This window comes from Dasypus novemcinctus, chromosome 9 (genome assembly GCF_030445035.2).
Source record: "Dasypus novemcinctus isolate mDasNov1 chromosome 9, mDasNov1.1.hap2, whole genome shotgun sequence".
Classification (NCBI taxonomy): domain Eukaryota; kingdom Metazoa; phylum Chordata; class Mammalia; order Cingulata; family Dasypodidae; genus Dasypus; species Dasypus novemcinctus.
In genome coordinates, this window is record NC_080681.1 from 101,201,606 (window position 1) to 101,220,234 (window position 18,629).

An 18,629-nucleotide genomic window follows, 5' to 3' on the forward strand; every position below is an offset into this window, starting at 1 on the left:
TCGATGAATGAGTGAAGAGTGAGTAAGTGATAGTTCTAAGTGGACTCCCTGCCCTTTTCTTAAGTCTGTGGCTGTGAATTGGCCACAATGGCCACATTTATTTCTGTTTTTGTTTTTCCTAAACTGGGTATTCCCTGGGAATTTCATATTGGACAATTGGCAGGAGAGAGTTCTGAGGCCTCAGGAAGGGTGGGCTCACGTACCAACCTTGCCCTAGTAGAGTGCAGAAGTGCTCAAGGTCCTGTGTGGTGGACTAGCAACCAAGAAACCACAGCTGTCTTCATGCCTGTGAAATACCTTGACAGAAGAGGAATTCACTTCACCAGGCTATCAAGACCAAAAACAATCTTCTCCACTGACAAGGAATCTGACCTCGGGCAAGTTACCTAATTGTCCAGCACCTCCTTTTTCTCTTGTGTAAAATGAAGATCATGCCTATGCCATGGGGATCTTGTGAGGATTACGTAGTTTAATAATATAAAGCGCTTTAGAACTATGCCTGGCACAAGTAACTGTTCAATGCTGTCTGTCAGTATTAGTATTAGTACTGCTACTCTTTGCTGTACTATTGCTACCAACAAATATCTAATAGCCTATACAAAAAACAGGCCAGCTTCTTCCCCATCCCTCAGAAAGTAAGAGTAGGAAAAATCTGTACTGTAGAATGTTAGTGAGGAAGAGAGGAGCCACAAGCCCCATAATTAGGTTGTCCCAATACATTGACAAATTCAGTATGTTTTTCTCCATTGAGCTGACCCACTCAAACCAAAACACAGCCCCCAAACTAATCCCAAAGACAAGACAAGTGTAGCAAGAATAAACAGAAGTGGATCAAACTTCTAATTAAAGGGCAGAGACCCACAGGTTAGTTAAACAAAATGAAGCATCAGGCTTTCCAGAAACTGAGAAGTAAATATCTTCATCTGCCTACCCAAAGTCACCTATCCCTAGTATGAAACTATATGTATAGATATACATATATATATATGTATGCCTGTATATGTATTTGAATACACATATGTGGGCACAGCATTTGAGATATATATAAAATATTAGCCCTTAAAAGCTGGTGTAGCAAAGTTAGTGTCAGACAAAATAGAAATTTAGGCAGAAAGCATTAAGAGAAATGAAGAGAGATATTTCATACCAATAAACATATACTCTATCAAGAATATATGATAGTCATAAATTTTTATGCACCTAACAACGTAGTCTTGAAATAAAGTAAAAATTCACAGAATAACAGGGACAAATGGACAAATCCACAATTACAGTGAGAGATTTTTGACATACTTATTCTGATGACAGACAAAATAAGTAGTTATATAGACTATTTGAATAATATGGCTGTATCAATAAGCTTTTTGGCATTAAAAAAAACAAGCCAAAATTTAGAGACTTTAAACAGTAACCATTTATTTTCTATGAGACACACTTTAAAGACCAGGTAGATTTCAAGTAAAAGAATATAAAAAGATGTATCATGCATATGGTACTTATAAAAAGCATAAGATAGTTCTAGTAATACTTCAAGCAAGAAAAAGTCCATAAATAGAAATATTTTATAATGGCAATGGAGTTAATTTGTTAAAGATGTAAGTGCATATGCAAATAATAAGAGTGCTTCAAAATGCACAAAGGAAAAAGCAACAAAACTAAATGTAAAAGTAGATGCAAGCTACGGGATAAGAAAAGATATTCACAATATGTATATTTGAAAAAGAACTTGTATCCAGATGATGCAAAGAACCTCTACCACTCAGTAGTAAGACAAACAACCCAATAAAAATATGGACAAGAGAGCTGAACAGATCCTTTACAAATAAGATGGATGAGTGGCCAATAAGACACAGAAAGATGCTTAGTATCATTAGTCATCAGGGAAATGCAAATGAAAACTATAATGAAATGTCACTATACTACATGCTCACTAGAATGGCTAAAATTTTAAACACAGATAATACTAAGTGTCAACAAGAATATAGAATAACTGGTATTTTCACGTATTGCTCTGGGGAGTGTAAAAAGATACAGTCACTTTGGAAAACTGACCAGAAGTTTCTTTTAAAGCTAAATATACACCTACTCTATAACTCAACAATTCCAATCCTGGTTGTTTACTTAAGAGAAATAAAAATCTTTGTCCAGAAAAAAATTTTTACATGAATTCCATAATAATCACAACCTGGGAACAACCAAATGAATAAATAAATAAACTGTGGTATGGTCATACAAAGGAATACTACTCAGCAATAAAAATGCATGATATGTGACCTAATGGTTTGTGGCAATACACAAAACAACATGGATTGAATCTTACAAACATTATGTTTAGCAAAAGAAGAAAAAAACAAAAATAATACATGTATGGTTCCATTTGTGTAACATTCTGGTATAGGCAAAACTAATCTGTGGTAATAGAAATAACATCAGTGATTGTCTAGAGTATGGACAGTTCACACTGACTGCAAAGGGGCATGGAGGAACATTCTAGGGTGATAAAAATAATATCTATGTTGCCTGTGGTAGTAATTACATGGGTACAAACTCATTGAGCTGTATACCTAAAATCTGTGCCTTTTACTATTAATAAATTATATCTCCAAAAAGTGAAAATTTAAAAAGAAGTTAATGAGCTACAAAACAAAAAAACAGCCTTACTGATAAATAAGTTAAAAAGATGTACTTGAAAAGAAGGTCATCAAAATAATCAAACTATTAAGTAAGCTAATTAAGAAAAGGAAGAAACATGAATATGCAAAAATAAGAAGTAAAAAGTGGGATATAAACACTGAATCAAAAGAAATTTGTTCCATGTAACCAGTGATGAGACTTGAAAACCCTTGTGATCCAGGACATAGCACTCCCTGCCCAGAGACTGGGGTGTGCAGGCCCATGGGAACCAGCCTCTTCTCTCCCCTGGTTGGTGACTGACACAGAAAACCTACTCGTGCTCCTCCAGCTCTGTTTCAAAATTCCACACTCACCTTAGGGTAACATTTCTTCTTTAGGTGATACTATTAATTAGGTCACTGCCCAGCTCTTTTTTTTTTTTCTTTCTTTCTTTCTTTCTCTATTTTTTTTTTAATGTTACATTCAATAAATATAAGAGGTCCCCATATACCCCCCACCTACCCCCCACCCCACTCCTCCCACATGAACAACCTCTTTCATCATTGTGGAACATTCATTACATTTGGTGAATACACTTTGGAGCACTGCTGCATGACATGGATAATGGTTTACATTGTAGTTTACACTCTCCCCCAGTCCACCCAGTGGGCCATGGCAGGTCATACAGTGTTCAGCATCTATCCCTGCAGTACCACCCAGGACAACTCCAGGTCCTGAAAATGCCCCCACATCATATCTCTTCTTCCCTCTCCCTACCCTGAGCAGCTACCATGGCCACTTTCTCCACATCAATGCTACAATTTCTTCTGTTACTAATCACAATAGTTCCATAGTAAAATATCAATAAGTTCACTCTAATCCATACTCTATTCCTCCATCCTGTGGACCCTGGAATGGTGATGTCCATTCCACCTCTATATTGAGAGGGGGCTTAGATTCCACATGGATGATGTATGCAATTCTCCTACTTGCAGTTGTAGGCACTCTTGGCTCCTTGGTGTGGTGGTTGACCTTCTTCACCTCCCTGTTAGCTGGCTGGAGTAAATCCAATAAACCAGAGGGTAGGAGTTGCAAGTCTGCTGAGGCTCAGGGCCTGGCTGTCACATGGACAGTCCAGAGATTTAGGTCTCCTGAGTATACACCAAACCCAGCACCAACCACAAGTCCAATAAAAGTGACAGAAGAGGCATGTGTAGAGAGGTCACATCTGAGTCCAACTCCATCACACTCAGGAACACAAACTGCAAAGTAGGGTAAACTGACATGGCACTGAACTCCAGAGCCATCTGCCATGACCATAGAACCTGTGGGTCTCTAGCCCTCAGGAGAACCAGTACCTGAGCTTCTATCTACTTTGGCTGTCTCTGGGACCCTGCTGAAGCATGCGTAAGCACGACACCTCTGATGACCTCCCAACTCTTTTTTGGAGACTCATAGCCATATAAACTCATTTGTCCTTTCCTTTCCCCCCTTTTATTCAAGTTCAAAAAGCAGTTTTTAACCCCTGATATTACATGTTGGCTGAGATATTCTCCTGGTCTGAGTTGACCCTTTTATTCAAGGTCTTTTTCTAGTTACATCATCAACTGGTGCTTGGTAGTAATCCCTTGGCACCAGGGAGGCTCATCCCCGGGAGTCATGTCCCACGCTGAGGGGAAGGTAATGCATTTACATGCTGAGATTGGCTTAGAGAGTGACCACGTTTGAGCAACGTTGAGGCTCTCAGGAGGTAACTCTGAGGCCCCTGCAATTCTAGGCCTAGTTCACATTTCAGGCGCACAGGCTCATAAGCATAGTCATCAGTACTCATTGTTGGACCATCCTTCTTTATTGGTCTTTGCCATTATACTTGGGGGATTGTTGCTCTTCCATTGGGGAATGTGATAGAGCTCCCCTGGCTAGGAACTCAGCACTCCTTCAGTTGTCGTTTTTAACTGTAACTACTATGAAAATACCCAAACATTTTTATATACCCTGTATACATGCCCTGGAGATCTCCCTCCCAGCCATGTGCCCCTAATCAATAACACCCCACACCAGTGTTCCTCCCCTACCATAGTTGAACCTCTCTGTGGTCCAAAATTTCTTCAAAAATAAAGCCTAATATATTGCCAAATTCCATTAATAGTAAAATGGAATATAGTGATGGGTTTAAAGGTTAGATATAGAATATCTACTAATTTAGAAAGATTAAATAAAGAAAAAATAAACTGGGGTATCAAAAAATGAAAAAGCTTTGTTTTTGACGTTTTGCCTTTCATCACTGCAATAGGTGTTGCCCTAGCTCTTTTGACCCTTTCTGTTCTTGATGCAATTATCATCATCATCATCTACCTTCATCCCAATACCTGAACTTTCTCTTTCTTTCTCCAAGTGCACTGCCCAACGAATGAGCTTATGACAGACTCCACAGGTGTGATCCTGAGTCAGAGCTATCCCGGAAGCTATCCCCAGTTCCAGACCTGCTCATGGCTAGTGAGAGTGGAGCCCGAATTTAACATCTCCCTCACAGTAGAGTACTTCCTCAGTGAGAAGCAGTATGATGAGTTTGAAATCTTTGATGGTAAGTAGACACAGGGGTCCTGGGGCTATGAATCAGAGAGAGAAACCCTCCTCATCACCCGCACTAAACCTAATCCTCTTTGGGGATTAGAGATGCTGTCTGTGATAAGGAAAATCACCCCAGTGGCAGTCAGTGAAGTGGCCTATCCACAGACAAGGCCCTTTAACTGTGTAATCTCATTCCATGTTCACAGCCACCCTTTATAATTGTTTCTATTAGATAAAAGAAATCTAAACTCAGAGAAGGTGAGTAGTTTACCCAAGGTTTAATGGTTAGAGACAGCACCAAGTTTCATTTAATCATTCAATAAATGTTTATGGCACACTTACCATGTGCCAGATTCTGCTTTAAATGCTTTTGACACAACAGTGAATAAAACAGATTCCTACCTTCAAGGAACATAATGCTTACATTATAGAAGAGCAAGTCAGACAATAAACAATAAGCATGAGTAAATGAGTAGATTAGATAGTATGTAAGAAAGGGATAAGTGCTACAGGTAAAAAAAAAAAAAAAAAAAAAGAACAGGTTAAAGGGGGTTGGAGTATGGGTGTGGGGCAAGTAGCAGTATTAAATAGGGCGATCGGCATAGACCTCACTGAGAAGGTGTGAGACTTAACATGAGTTGCATCCCAGAGCCAATAGTCATGAAAGCCTGGGCACTTGCCATTATGATCCATCCGTTCATAGTAGGCAATTAGGCAGGGACTGAGACCTGGTTTGAGCCCAGGCATAACTTCCATCTCTGCCACCATAAGCACATTGTGCAAGCATTGGATGGCCAAGGTTGAGGTTGGCTGACATCTGCTGACTGAGTCATCCTGTCCACTTCTGCAATGAATGGTCTCTAGTGGGCACTAATGTACAGTTCAAAGATTCTCACATTTTGTGCCCACTCACATAGGTTCATCCTCACGTTTCTTTTTCAGACCCCCTTGTCTTGGCCTTTCAGTCTTGCTCTTCCCAGGCCCCTGGTCAACCATCTTAGGTATTAATCACTGCTCATGAATATCCAAGTGTACTCTAATCTCAGGCCTCTTTTCCCTCCCCCCAAACTTAATGACCAAATGCACTGCTCTAAGTGCTTCTCCTTGGAAAGAGTTTCTTTCACCAACTCTCTTTCAGGGTAACCCCTGAAACCCTGGGATTATAATGTAGCAGGAGACCATTTTTGGCTAGCATCCACATACCAGACAACTTATCTGTAAACTGAAAGTCAGGTTTTTTCCTCTTCTATGAGCTAGTCATAGAGAACCCTCATCCCCACCCAGAAGTACGATGGTGTGAGCTAGAGGAAGGTGCCAGAAAAACATGACAGTTACAAGAGGCTACAGCTTACTCATTCAGCTTACTTGTGCTCTTTGGACCCACTTGAGGCTGGTCCCAGATTTGGCCCTTTCATTTTACATTAGATTGCTTCTGGGACCACCTGACCTCATTACTTGATGGGTGGGTCTCACAGTATCCAGATTATTATGGGTAATTCTGGTTGCAAAATCACTTTATGTCTCATGCTCAGACAGTTTCCACCAGGGCCCTGTAGCATATTAGGGAGCTATTTTCAAATGCTGTATAGTTCCCTGTTGCAGATGTGCAGCAACTTCCCTGTTAGGGCTTGCCAGAAGTTCCACGCAATGTCTTTCTCTACCAGAGAAACTCAAATACCATGGGATCTGCCATTTTGTATGGCCCAAACAGCAAGGCTGCTTGTATTGCAGCCTGGACCTGCTACAGGATCCTTTCTTGCTCTGGATTCCACTCAAAGGAAGCACCCTTGAATGTCAACCAATATATGGTTCATAGTATTTTCGAGTGCAGAGTATGCCACCTCCAAAATCCAAAGTTGTCTACCAAATTTGTGCATCTTTCTTAATGGTAAGAGAAAAAAAGATTGAATAAATCACTCCTTAATTTTGAGGGAGTTTTTCAGCATGCCCCAGACCAATGGACCTTTTACACTTCACCTGAATCTTTGTAGAATTTATCTTCTACCCTGTAGAGCACATAGGTCTTGCAAACGCCTTCTCAGAGGTTGCCCCATCTGGCACGGCTACTGCAACTGAAGCTGCCGCTTGGTTTGTCATAGTCCACAGTCATCTGCTGCAATCTATTCAGTTTTTGCAGGGCCAGTCTAGTTAATTACAGGGAGATATGATAGGCACCAACACCCCTATATCTCTTAAAATCTTTGAAGATGGTATTTATTTCATCCATTGTACACAGAATGTGATATTTTTAACTTGGTGGTAGTAGGGGTCTCCCACTTAGCCTTTCCTAATAAACAGCCTTGAGGTGCCAGCTATTAATACTAAGTATGACCATTCCTCTTATACATTTGGGGACTTAAAAAAGACCACTGGGTGGGCTCATGGACCCAGTAAACCCACTCTGAGATGTGCTCTAGGACTCCATTTATTATTAGTCCTAACTCCCACATATCCCTACTGTAAAAGGGGAGCCATGATGGTGCTTTGGGTCCCCAGGTATCAGCACCAATTCACACCCTGTATCTGAAGGTCTTTGAAAGAGCTGGGCTTTCTCCCTCTCCCCCATATTTAGTTACCTCAGTGAAAAGCCATAGATCCCTGTGTGGAAGGCCTGGGGGAATCACTACTATATATACTATATATATATATATATATATATATATATAGTATACTATATATACTATATGTATTTTGCAGGATCCTTTTTCTCAGGAACCCAGCCTTTCCTTCAAACTGTTCTAGGAAGAGAAATGAAAACTGGGTCATGTTTGGACACTGGGCAAAGGAATGTAGCTTTCCATTGGGGTAGCTTATCTCACCCTTCTAGGCATTTATTCATGATCTTTTTTGATCTGCTGCTCTTTTTGGCTGCCCACCCAGGACACCATGTTCTATGAGCCATCTCCATCAATCCCTGCAGGTCAGGCCCCTCCTGGCTGTCATTCCAACCTTGCCACCCATATCTGTAATTATGCCAACCTTGCTTCTGACAGTTAAGTGCTCCCTCTTGGCCTCTGCTTTTCTGGGATCCCTTCAACCCCTGCTATTAGAGAGCACAGTTCTGTGACATCATCTTCACCATCAGATCTGGCCTACAGAAGACAGCCATTACTCAGGTTTTCATTGATGTTAGTGCCCACCCCTCACCAGTGCATTCCTTATTGCCCTAGAAACTGGAGAGTCCTCCAGGCCCTCCTGAGAAATACGTTCCAGCTAGCGAGTGTTCTGGTCTTATACAGGAGACTCATTCTAGCATGCCACTTCTCTGTGTCTTTTGGCCCCTTCCTCCACAGTTCAACACAGCAGTTCTGATGTCTCTTCTTTGTTTAATGTGAGCCATTGCTTTTCCAAGCTTCCAAGCAGCATATTAGAATGATAGTGCAGGGCCCTTTCCAGGGTGATAAATGCTGTGTCATGGGAGCAAAAATCACCTATCCAGCTTTATATTCTGCTTCTCTTGAACCAGCCCCCTAAGGATACACTCCCTGGGATATTCTTTTGATTCCTACTGGTATGTGTTAACTTGGTTCCACATCTTTGGTGTAGTAATCACTCTCCTCCCTTAACACACACATTATTCCCCCAGGTTATACTGAGATTTATCCTTATTATGGTTCAGGTAAACAGTGAAGAGTATGAGCATTGTTTTACAAGACACCTGCCTCATTTAAGTCCTCAACACAGCCTTCGTAAGGAAGGGCCCTGACTTCCAGTTAAGGGTCTGAGGACCAGAAGGCTCAGGGGACTCTGGGTTAAAAGGTCTCATTGGATCTACCAGACATCCATATTCCAGATCTCACGGTCCTACTCCTTCCCTATCAAATCCATGATTTTGGTGTAAGAGGATTGCCTAGAGAATTCAACCTTCTCTGAAGTTCTGACACTCTTACAATTAAGTCCTGGAGGGAAACGGACTTGGCCCAGTGGTTAGGGCATCCGTCTACCACATGGGAGGTCCGCGGTTCAAACCCTGGGCCTCCTTGACCCGTGTGGAGCTGGCCTATGTGCAGCGCTGATGCACGCAAGGAGTGCCCTGCCACGCAGGGGTGTCCCCGCGTCGGGGAACCCCACGCACAAGGAGTGCGCCCCGTAAGGAGAGTGGCCCAGCGCCAAAGAAAGTGCAGCCTGCCCAGGAATGGCACCGCCCACACTTCCATGCCGCTGACGACATCAGAAGTGGACAAAGAAACAAGACGCAGCAAACAGACACAGAGAACAGACTACCGGGGGAGGGGGGAATTAAATAAATAAATAAATCTTTAAAAAAAAAAAATTAAGTCCTGGACCTGATCTTTAGCCATATCTGTCCTCCAGCTGCAGGAGATGAGGATCTCTTTAAATGCTGCCCTCTCACTTTCATACTTAACGGTCTATTAACAGATCTGATCCCATCACTTTCTCCCTTCAGTGAATCTATGACACTTGGCAAAACTCACTCAGTTCCACAGTCCTTCTAATTACTAGTCCCCCCCATAATTCCCACATGTCCAAGACTTTGTACCAGCTAGTGCATCCCCTTCAATCTGTATCCCATCCCAGTTCAACACAGGTGAAGATCTTAGCAATTGCCCTACTACAGCAGGTCAGGAAATATCATTACGCCACCTACCACCAGTGATGGAGTCCTTGTTGCCATCCAGTCTGGAAGTGATCCAGTCCCAGAATAGCATCCTTAGAGGTAGAGCCTGAGATGGAGATGATATTTCAGGTGATTTATTGGTAGAATGCTCTTCAAGAGAAGGGGAGTAAGAAGAGAGAAAATGACAGGAAGAAAAAGCTAAGCAAGAATACGCTCTCAGAGACATGTTTCAGCATGATCCTACTGGGAAGCCCTGGAGCATACACTACACCAGAGGGTTTGTCCCACTTGCAGGCAAAGGGGCCAGTCTTTTGTTCCTTTGTGCCAGTCAGTCATTGACAGATGTCTGCCCTTGGGGACTGGGGGGAATATAGGCTCTCAGGAGAAATGGCTCCTAGAAGAGGGTTGTTGAGAGTTGTTACCTGTCAACACTCTGGCAGCTAGGGGATGGGTGCACAGTGGTGAAGATCAGGATGGGCCATCGGAAGCACCCAGTATAGTATCATATCCAATTTCCATTTTTATAGAACCTAACAAATCATTTAACCTCTCTAGACTTCATTGTTCTCATTTGTAAAACTATAATAAAAATGTTTCGCAGTATTGCAGAGCAGATTAACTGAGGAAATTTAAATGTAGTTGTCTAGAACTTTGTTTTAGGAGGCGCACAGTAATTTTTTATGTGTCCATTAGCATTATCTAAAATATTTTCATTTTCATTGTTTACTTTCTCCTCACAATAGGCACATGATATAAACAATAGGAATTATTTTCCTTTCAACAAAGAAAAAAACTGAGATCTAAAGATGTCAAATCTTTTGGTTTAGGTTACTTAGAAAGCTATTATCAGGTCAGTAGATAAACATAGATCTCTTGATTCCTATATGGTTCATGTCAAAGGGTAAGTTTGGCATTTAAGGTAGGAAAAAGGAAGAAGGAAGTCTTTCTGAAGGAGCCTTAGAAAGGAACATTGAAGACCTTTGTTATTTATGTCATAGAGACGTGACTTTACTTGTAAATTTGCATTCCTTCAGCTTTTTTTATCATAATATTCATAGTCCTTTATTTCACTTAGAAATGTTTTCATGTCATTAAATAATCTTCAATACTATTTTATGATTTAATCATGATTTAGCTATCTATTGATGGAGGATTAAGTTATTTCCATATTTTGCAAGTATAAAAGGTACTGAAATTAATAAAAAATAAAATAGATGAAGATGAACTGAAGAAAGAGACTGAGAAATATCAATCATAGATATTTATTATTAGAGGGAAAGAATTATTAGAGGGATTATTATTATTAGAGGGAAAGAAAGATTCAAGAATTAGAGGGTATTGGTATATATAATAATTGCTTACAAATGAACAAGAAAAAAGTTTAGTATCATTCAGCTTTATTGCTAGATATTCATTCGATAAATATTTTTTCAGGCACTAAGCAGCTCTTCCATTAACCAGCCACTTGACCTTGGGAAGTCCAAGGATGGCCAATAGATTTCATCTCACCTGCTGACTCCTATATGTTGTCAGTGACTTCCTAGAGCACTGTTTCAGGCTCAGGAGGAAAGAGCACCTTGAGCAATGCCTGTGGGTGCAAAGAGAGGAGTGGAAGTACAAAGGTTTTTGCTGACTCTAAACAAGTTACCCAACCATCCTGGGCCTTGGTGTCTTCATTCAAGGAGAGGGAAAAACAGGAGATGGTTATATTAAAGGTATCTAAATCTTTGACAGCTCTGAGTCTGTAATTCATTTCCATCTCACCCTCAGGTCCTTCAGGACAAAGTCCTTTGCTGAAAGCCCTCAGTGGAAATTACTCAGCACCCCTGATTGTCACCAGCTCAAGTAACTCTGTGTACCTGCGCTGGTCATCTGACCACGCCTATAATCGAAAGGGCTTTAAGATTCGATATTCAGGTGAGTAAAACACAAGGACTCATGAAAAGAGGTACAGCCTGAGCCCCTTACGTTTCTCAACCCAAACTCCCAAATAAGTCATGGGTCATCTCCTTACCAAGATGGTGAAACTCTTCCATGGGGACTGGGCAGTCTTTTTCCTCCTCTAAACCCTTCTCACCCAAAGCTATACAAATGGTCCTTGGTATTTTCCTACCTTTCCTTCTACTCCTTTTACCCCCTTTTAACCTCCTTCTCTCCTGTTCCTTATATTGACAGCCTGTGTCTTAAGGATAAGTTTGACTATTATGTACGATAGTTATATGCCTAAAAGTTTTTCTATCCTTAATGCTGTTGAAATGTTAATAAATGTTCTTTAAAACTGAAAGCCCCTAAGACATGGGTTTCCAATTGGGAAATGGTAGGCAGGCAGCAAAGGATAGGCTATATTTTAAGTCCAGCAGCCTCTCTTCTGCTCTGTAAGTCATATCTTATTGGCAGAGTCAGCCAGCCAACTGACCGGGGCAGCCATCTATAAGGAATCCCTGTACATGTAATGAGATGGAAAAAAATCAAATTTATCTGAATTCCCATCATGAGGATTACTTTCTGTGGTTGCAAAGAAAACTTGATAAGCTGCTTGATGCCTACTTTGAAGAATGTGGGTCCAATGAATGGCTGGCCAGTCTCCACAAGCTTGGAGGCAGAAATTAATTGCTCAGGACTGTGGGGCGAGGCCAAGACCACCGCCAGCTTTCCCCTTCAGCATTCTTTCCCCTAACTGCATTTGGCCTGCATTCCAAACAAATGTTGGACAAATTTTTAAAGAGTATTGATTGGAAGCGATGTCAGATTATAGCCTGAGGTACCACTTGTGTTGGTCCTTGTCTTTTCATGGGTCACCTAAGCATTATTTGTTAGGAAAAATTGGACTTGAATCAAAATCTGTAATGTTACTCTCCAAAAAGTATTTTTGCATATTTGATGACAAAATATTTTTTGCTTGCTAAAAATATTAACTCAAATTCATCTGCCCAAACTTAGCAGTCCCATTAGAATGATCCTAAAGAACTCTTGGGTATGACTTCCAGGGAAGAGCAAATCACAGGAAGCTGAAGGAGCCCTGGTAGGAGACAGCTCTTTACTCCCTCAGTCCATTTCTTCTGCAAAGTCGATCCAAACTCTCCTTTCCTGTTGAGCACATGAGAGACAGGGTGGCAGCACAGACAGTTCCCCAGGTTCAGTAATCAGCTCTGTCACCAAGCTGTATGATTTATTAGCCAAGTCACTTAACCTCTTCAGGCCTGTTTCTTCAAGACGAAAAAGAAACCTTGACCCTTGACAGTCCTGAAGGTATCTCTCAGGGGATACTCTGGCTGAGTCTCCGGCAGCTGCTCCCACTAAAGAGAAATAGTCATTTAGTAGCATTTCGCTATGCTGATTGCAAAATTCAGAACTAAAAGCTGTTAAAGAGTTGCTCTTTCCTTGGTGTTTTTAAAAACTAACCACATGTTGTGGGTAATGAGTGAGTCAAAATTAGCTCAAGTCCATTAAGTAGAGAGCTAATGTACATGCCATGTTGAAAGTGAATTAATCACATGGTGAAAAATTAGTACTTAATCATTAAAACACAGTAGACTTGTGTAATTTGCACATGCATCTGTCACTGTGATCAAGTACATTTTATAACTAAGATTCTTGTTCTTGAGATAGCCACAGAGATACAATATGCATAGGCTGCAGATGGCAAAGAAGAACAAAGAAGGGCTTGGAAGGGGGGTGCTTAAGACACCAGCATCACCAGCAGAGGGATGAGACCACCAAGTAAGAGGCCAGAGGATCTCATGTTGGGGAGGGGGGGTTAAGAACCCTACCACCCAACCTGACCTTATCCGCCCTGCCTAGGGGACCCAGCCAGGGACTCTTGGAGTAAATAAGTGACTTGTGATGCTTGTTCCTTTGGTCATCCTTCTGTCAACTTCCCAGAACTTCCCCCTTGCAGGTGTTTTTAATGGGAGTCCTCTGAGGCCAGGATTTTTGTCTGGTCTGTTTAGAATAGCACTTGATATCTAATGCACACTCAATTTGATTTCTTCAATAAATGAATGAATGATACTGAAGCCATGCTTTGAGGGAAAAATAGGACCTTGGATTTGGGGTCCTCAATTCTCGCAGCAACCTCTCCTCCCAGTCCCCTTACACAGCAGAAAGACGGAGAAGGGTCATTTATTGAGCAATAAGGGTCCTGCACCATGCTGGGAGCTTTATAGACACAATCTCATTTAAATTATACAAAACCTAGGAAGGAGGTACCACCAATCACATTTGCCAGGTGAGGGCCCTGGAGCCAAATGAAGCTTCAGTGGTTTGCACCAAGCCACAGACTTGGAAAGGTCAGAAGTGGGATTTGAGGCCAGGCCTGCCTGAGTCCCAAGTCCACTCCCTGTGCCCATGCCCGCTGGAGTCTAATTTCCTCACCTGTTTAAGGGCCGACCGAGTTCGAGAGCCTGAATTCAGCTGAACAAACAGTGCTGCTCTCAAGCCAGAAAGAGGACCCAATGCTTAATGGAGCTGGTTTCCTTTTCTTTTTGTTTTTCATTCCTAAACTGATTGACTGCTGTTCAATACCAACCCCTCAGACCTGGCAGTGGTGAAAGCAAACCCTGACTTTCCAGAGGAAACACTGGGGAGAAGGAAGGGGGAGGGGCATGCCTGAGAGCCCGTGTCTGAGCCCTCTTGTTGTTTAGCTCCTTACTGCAGCATGCCCAGAGCTCCACTCCACGGCTTCATTTTGGGCCAGACCAGCACACAGCCCGGCGGCTCCATCCACTTTGGCTGCAATGGCGGCTACCGCTTGGTGGGACAGAGCATGGCCATTTGTACCCGGCACCCCCAGGGCTACCACCTGTGGAGCGAGGCCATTCCTCTCTGTCAAGGTGAGAAGCAGGTGTGGGAGCGGGTGGCAGGATGGCTCTTGATCCTACTCACATCTTGGGCTTGTCCCAGGAACAGTTACTTCCAGATGGGGATTTCCTGGATGATAATTAATTCATTCGTTCAGCAAATATTTATGCAGCAAATATTTATGGAGACTCTGTAGTATCTCAAACCCTAGGGATATACATATGCATCACACCCAGTCTCTGCATTTTGAGAGAAATAAACGTATAAATACAAAAAGACAGAGTGAGCAAGTGCTGAAACATGAGTCTGAGCAGAGTGTTGGGGGAACCCAGAGGGGAGAGAGGACCTTCCTACTGAGTAGCTGGGGAGCTCCTAGAAAAGGGGGTGCCTGGCTTGGTCTCATAGAACAAGCATATTTTTTGCCAGGGACCAGCAAGGAAAACATTCTAGAGCAACAGAAAGAGTTTGTGCAAAGGCACAGAGCCAAGAGCCAGTCCAGCATGTGCAAGGCCGTTTGGACTGGCCGAAGCACGAGGCTGAGGAGGCAAAGGGACAGAGGGAACCAGGGCTGACCTACAGGATCACCATAACCACCGTTATCAGTGATCAAGCCCGATATGTACCAGGCAGTTTGTATGCATTACCTTTTATAACTTTTCCGGGCGGGGCAGAGGGGTGGGAGCAGCTCTCTTAAAGTAATATATATTCAGACCAAAATGCTGAAAAAGAAAACTAGAGAAAATGCCAAAGAAGAAAGTGAAAATGACTTATAATCCCATTACCCGAGATCTGCTAACACTTCAGCGCATTTCCTTCCATCTTTATATATTGTTTACAAAAATGGGATCATTAGTATACACAACTCAATATTTTATTAACATCTTTCATATAAATAAATGTGCTTCCTCACCATTATTTTCAGTGGTTGCATAGCATCAAGTATCATCTTATTTTTTGGTCATTTGGATGTCTTTTTTTTTTTACTGTATATAATGTTGCCATTAAAATCTTCATAATTCATATATATGAACATCCATATTTATTTCTTTAAATAAATTCCAGAAATTCAATTGTCGAGTCATAACTTACACACAGTCTTACAGCCTTTAGTACATAAAGTCAAATTGCCCTCCAGAAAGTCTGTCCTCATTTATTGTTCCAACAGCAGCATGTGAAAGTTGTCTTTTCTCCCACATTCCCATCAACATTGTGCACCTGAAAAAAAAATCCAAAAAGACCTTTGCCAATGGTTTAGACAAAAACAGGAAATCACATTGTTGTTTGATTTTATTTTTCTTTGATGAAGTATTTTTCAAGTGACATCTGTCGTTTCTGATTCTTTTTTTTTATGTTTGTGTTTTTTTATTTTTAAAGAAGCTTAGATTACATAAATATTACATCAGAAATATAGAGGATTCCCATATGCCCCATCCCCTCCCCCTCCCACACTTACGACCTTCTGGCCTGTGCTTGAGTTTTCTCCAAGAACAAAAACCAGTGTGTTATTTTCTATGTGAAGCCCTTGGCAAAGGCCACAGAAAACCAACCCAGAACCTTCTGCGTTCTGCCTTCACTTCTGCTTTCCATGGACACCAATGTTGTGGTCCTTTCAAGTAGAACATGTTAATCCCCCATTTCCCACATGCACTTGGACCAAGAGGCGCCTGGCATTCTTCTAATGCCCCACTGCTGCAACCTTTACTTCCCCACCCGTAAATACATCTCAGAGATCTCACCCCAACACAAATTTCAAATACTTTAGGATTGTATCCCCTCCTCTCCTACACGTATGAAGTGTCCTTCCATTACCTCTGGATTTGGGGGACTCTGTTTCGGCATAGAGATCATGAGACTCAGGCTTCTAGTCTCTTGGGCTGGTAATTTATTTTCTGTATGCTTAGTTACCCACAAGACAAGGGCCAGGCCAGGGAGAAGAAAGTGTCTGCAACCCAATACTTTCACTTCTTTTCCCCAGATTAACATCCAATGCAGGATGCCGGGAGGTGGGAGGTGAGGGGAAATCTAAATATTTCTTCCCAAAGGGTCCAAGGAAGCAGTCAAAAGAATTAGTTGATTAGATATGAAAATTCGACTAACACATTGCCTGCACCCACTGAAGGAGCTCAAAACCTTGCTATTTAGGCATTTGTAAAGTACCATATTTAAATGCTTCCTTATAATCTTATTCCTTCTATTTTCCTGATCATGATCCTTTCCTCCCATGTCCTTCCTCCATCTTGGCATCCCAACCCCTCTCCTTCTGGACAGTGCACCCTTCCCCATATCATAATGGAGCACTAGCCCCATGCCTCTTCTTGGGTCTTGAAATTCTAGTATTATCAAATATCATTGTTAGTCAGTATGGATGGAAATTTCCTCTGTCCAAGCTTTTCTGGCTCAAAGTGAGAAGGTCTGAGCTCTAGATCAATTACAGAAGAGTGGTGGATAGATGGGGAGCAATAGTTGGTAATTTAACTCTGGATAATCTCTTACCATTTGTAATAGCTTCTCAACTATCAACAGACAAGTATAACTAATAAATATTAATTCTTTCAAAGACACAATTTATTCTAAGTAATATATATTCCTTCTAAAACATGATGTTGACCCTACTTCTTATGAAATAATAATCCTGGCCATTTTGCTTGCTCACCTTTCTCTCCTGAGTTGTCACCTTGAGATTCCTATTCTTTGTACTCTGATGTTAGTTTTATCATTTTCCCCATCTTTCTTGGTTTTCTTTTTGAACTTGTTCCTCGGAAAGAGTTCATGAGAGGTAAATTTTCTGAGTCCTTAAATGTCTTGAAATTGCTTTATTTTGCCCTCACCCATAGGTTGACTAGATAAAATCCTAGGTTAAAAATCGTTTCCTGCATAACTTTAAAGGCATCGTCCCATTGTCTTCAGACCTCAGTATTCTTGATGGAAAGTCTCATGCTAGTCTGATTTCCATTCCAAGTATGTCATATTTTTTCTCTCTCTGGAAACTTACAGGATCTTCTCTATGTCTTTGGTCTTCTGAAATGCCATGATGATGTATGTAACAATGGTTCTTTTTGCATCCCTTTTCTCACTTTCAATCTGAAGACTTGTGTCTCTTTTCAGCTCTGGGAAATTTTCATCTATGATCATTTCATCCCCTCCATTTTCTCTATTATCTCTTCCTGGAGCTCTACTTAGCCAGATATGAGATTCCTGGGTTGATCATCTACATTTTCAGAACTTTTCTCTCATTTTTGGTCCCTGTCTTTTTTATCTATATTCTGGGACATTTCCTATACTTTTAATTTCCAGTCTTCCTATTTAATGTTTAGTTGGGAAGCTCTATTTTTAATTTAAAAGAGTTCTTCCTTATTCTCTTGTTCTTTTCTCAAAGCCCTCTGCTCTCATTTTGTGCCTGCAATAATGTCATCTCAACTTGCTCAAGAAATTACACATCAGAAGTTTTTCAAAATGTATTTTTTCTGTTGCTTGAATTAGCTCTAATTTCTAAGGGGAATTTTTATTGATTTGTTTACCTTGAACTTTCTCTTCCATGCTGGTAGTTTTCTTCATGCATGTAGTAACCCTTGATTGTCCGTTCATATTTGAAAAGAAAAGGTTAAGTTGGCTTTTCTAGGTAGCAGCTGTGGGTTACCTTTGCTTGTTATTATATACAATTATCTTTGCCCACTAGGTTTTTCCCATGATTAGAAAGTCCAACTGAATATATGAGATGAACAGGCAGAGAGCCTTTAGGCTGAGAACCTTTAAATCCTAGAATTAAAAGAACTTTACTTTGGGATGCCAGCTCCCACCCTAGCAACTCTAATTCTCTCAGAGGAGTTGGGTTTTGTTTTTGTTTGTTTTTTTCATTTAAGTAGGAAAGAAGACCCCTCTCTATTTTGTCTGGAAAGTAGACACCTGGCTGCCTCTACACTCTTTGTAGAAAGGGATGAAAGACAATTGGTCTCACCCAGTAGTCCCCTCCCATATATTTTGGGCTGTGGCTTCTTTGCCCCCATTTAATCTGTCAAAATATTTCTATCTGCTTTGTGTTTTCAATTTTTTTTTAACTCCCTCATCT

The 18,629-nt window shown here is 41.3% G+C and overlaps 1 protein-coding gene across 1 annotated transcript in view; it reads left to right on the top strand.

Annotated features, from left to right (window-relative positions):
• Window positions 1-18,629, top strand: part of CSMD2 (CUB and Sushi multiple domains 2) — a 671,930-nt gene that overhangs the window by 578,370 nt on the left and 74,931 nt on the right. Inside the window, exons 47-49 of the mRNA XM_058303940.2 lie at window positions 5,009-5,197; window positions 11,534-11,680; window positions 14,407-14,595. Of these exons, the coding sequence (XP_058159923.1) occupies window positions 5,009-5,197; window positions 11,534-11,680; window positions 14,407-14,595 (525 nt within the window). The remainder of the gene's footprint in view (window positions 1-5,008; window positions 5,198-11,533; window positions 11,681-14,406; window positions 14,596-18,629) is intronic.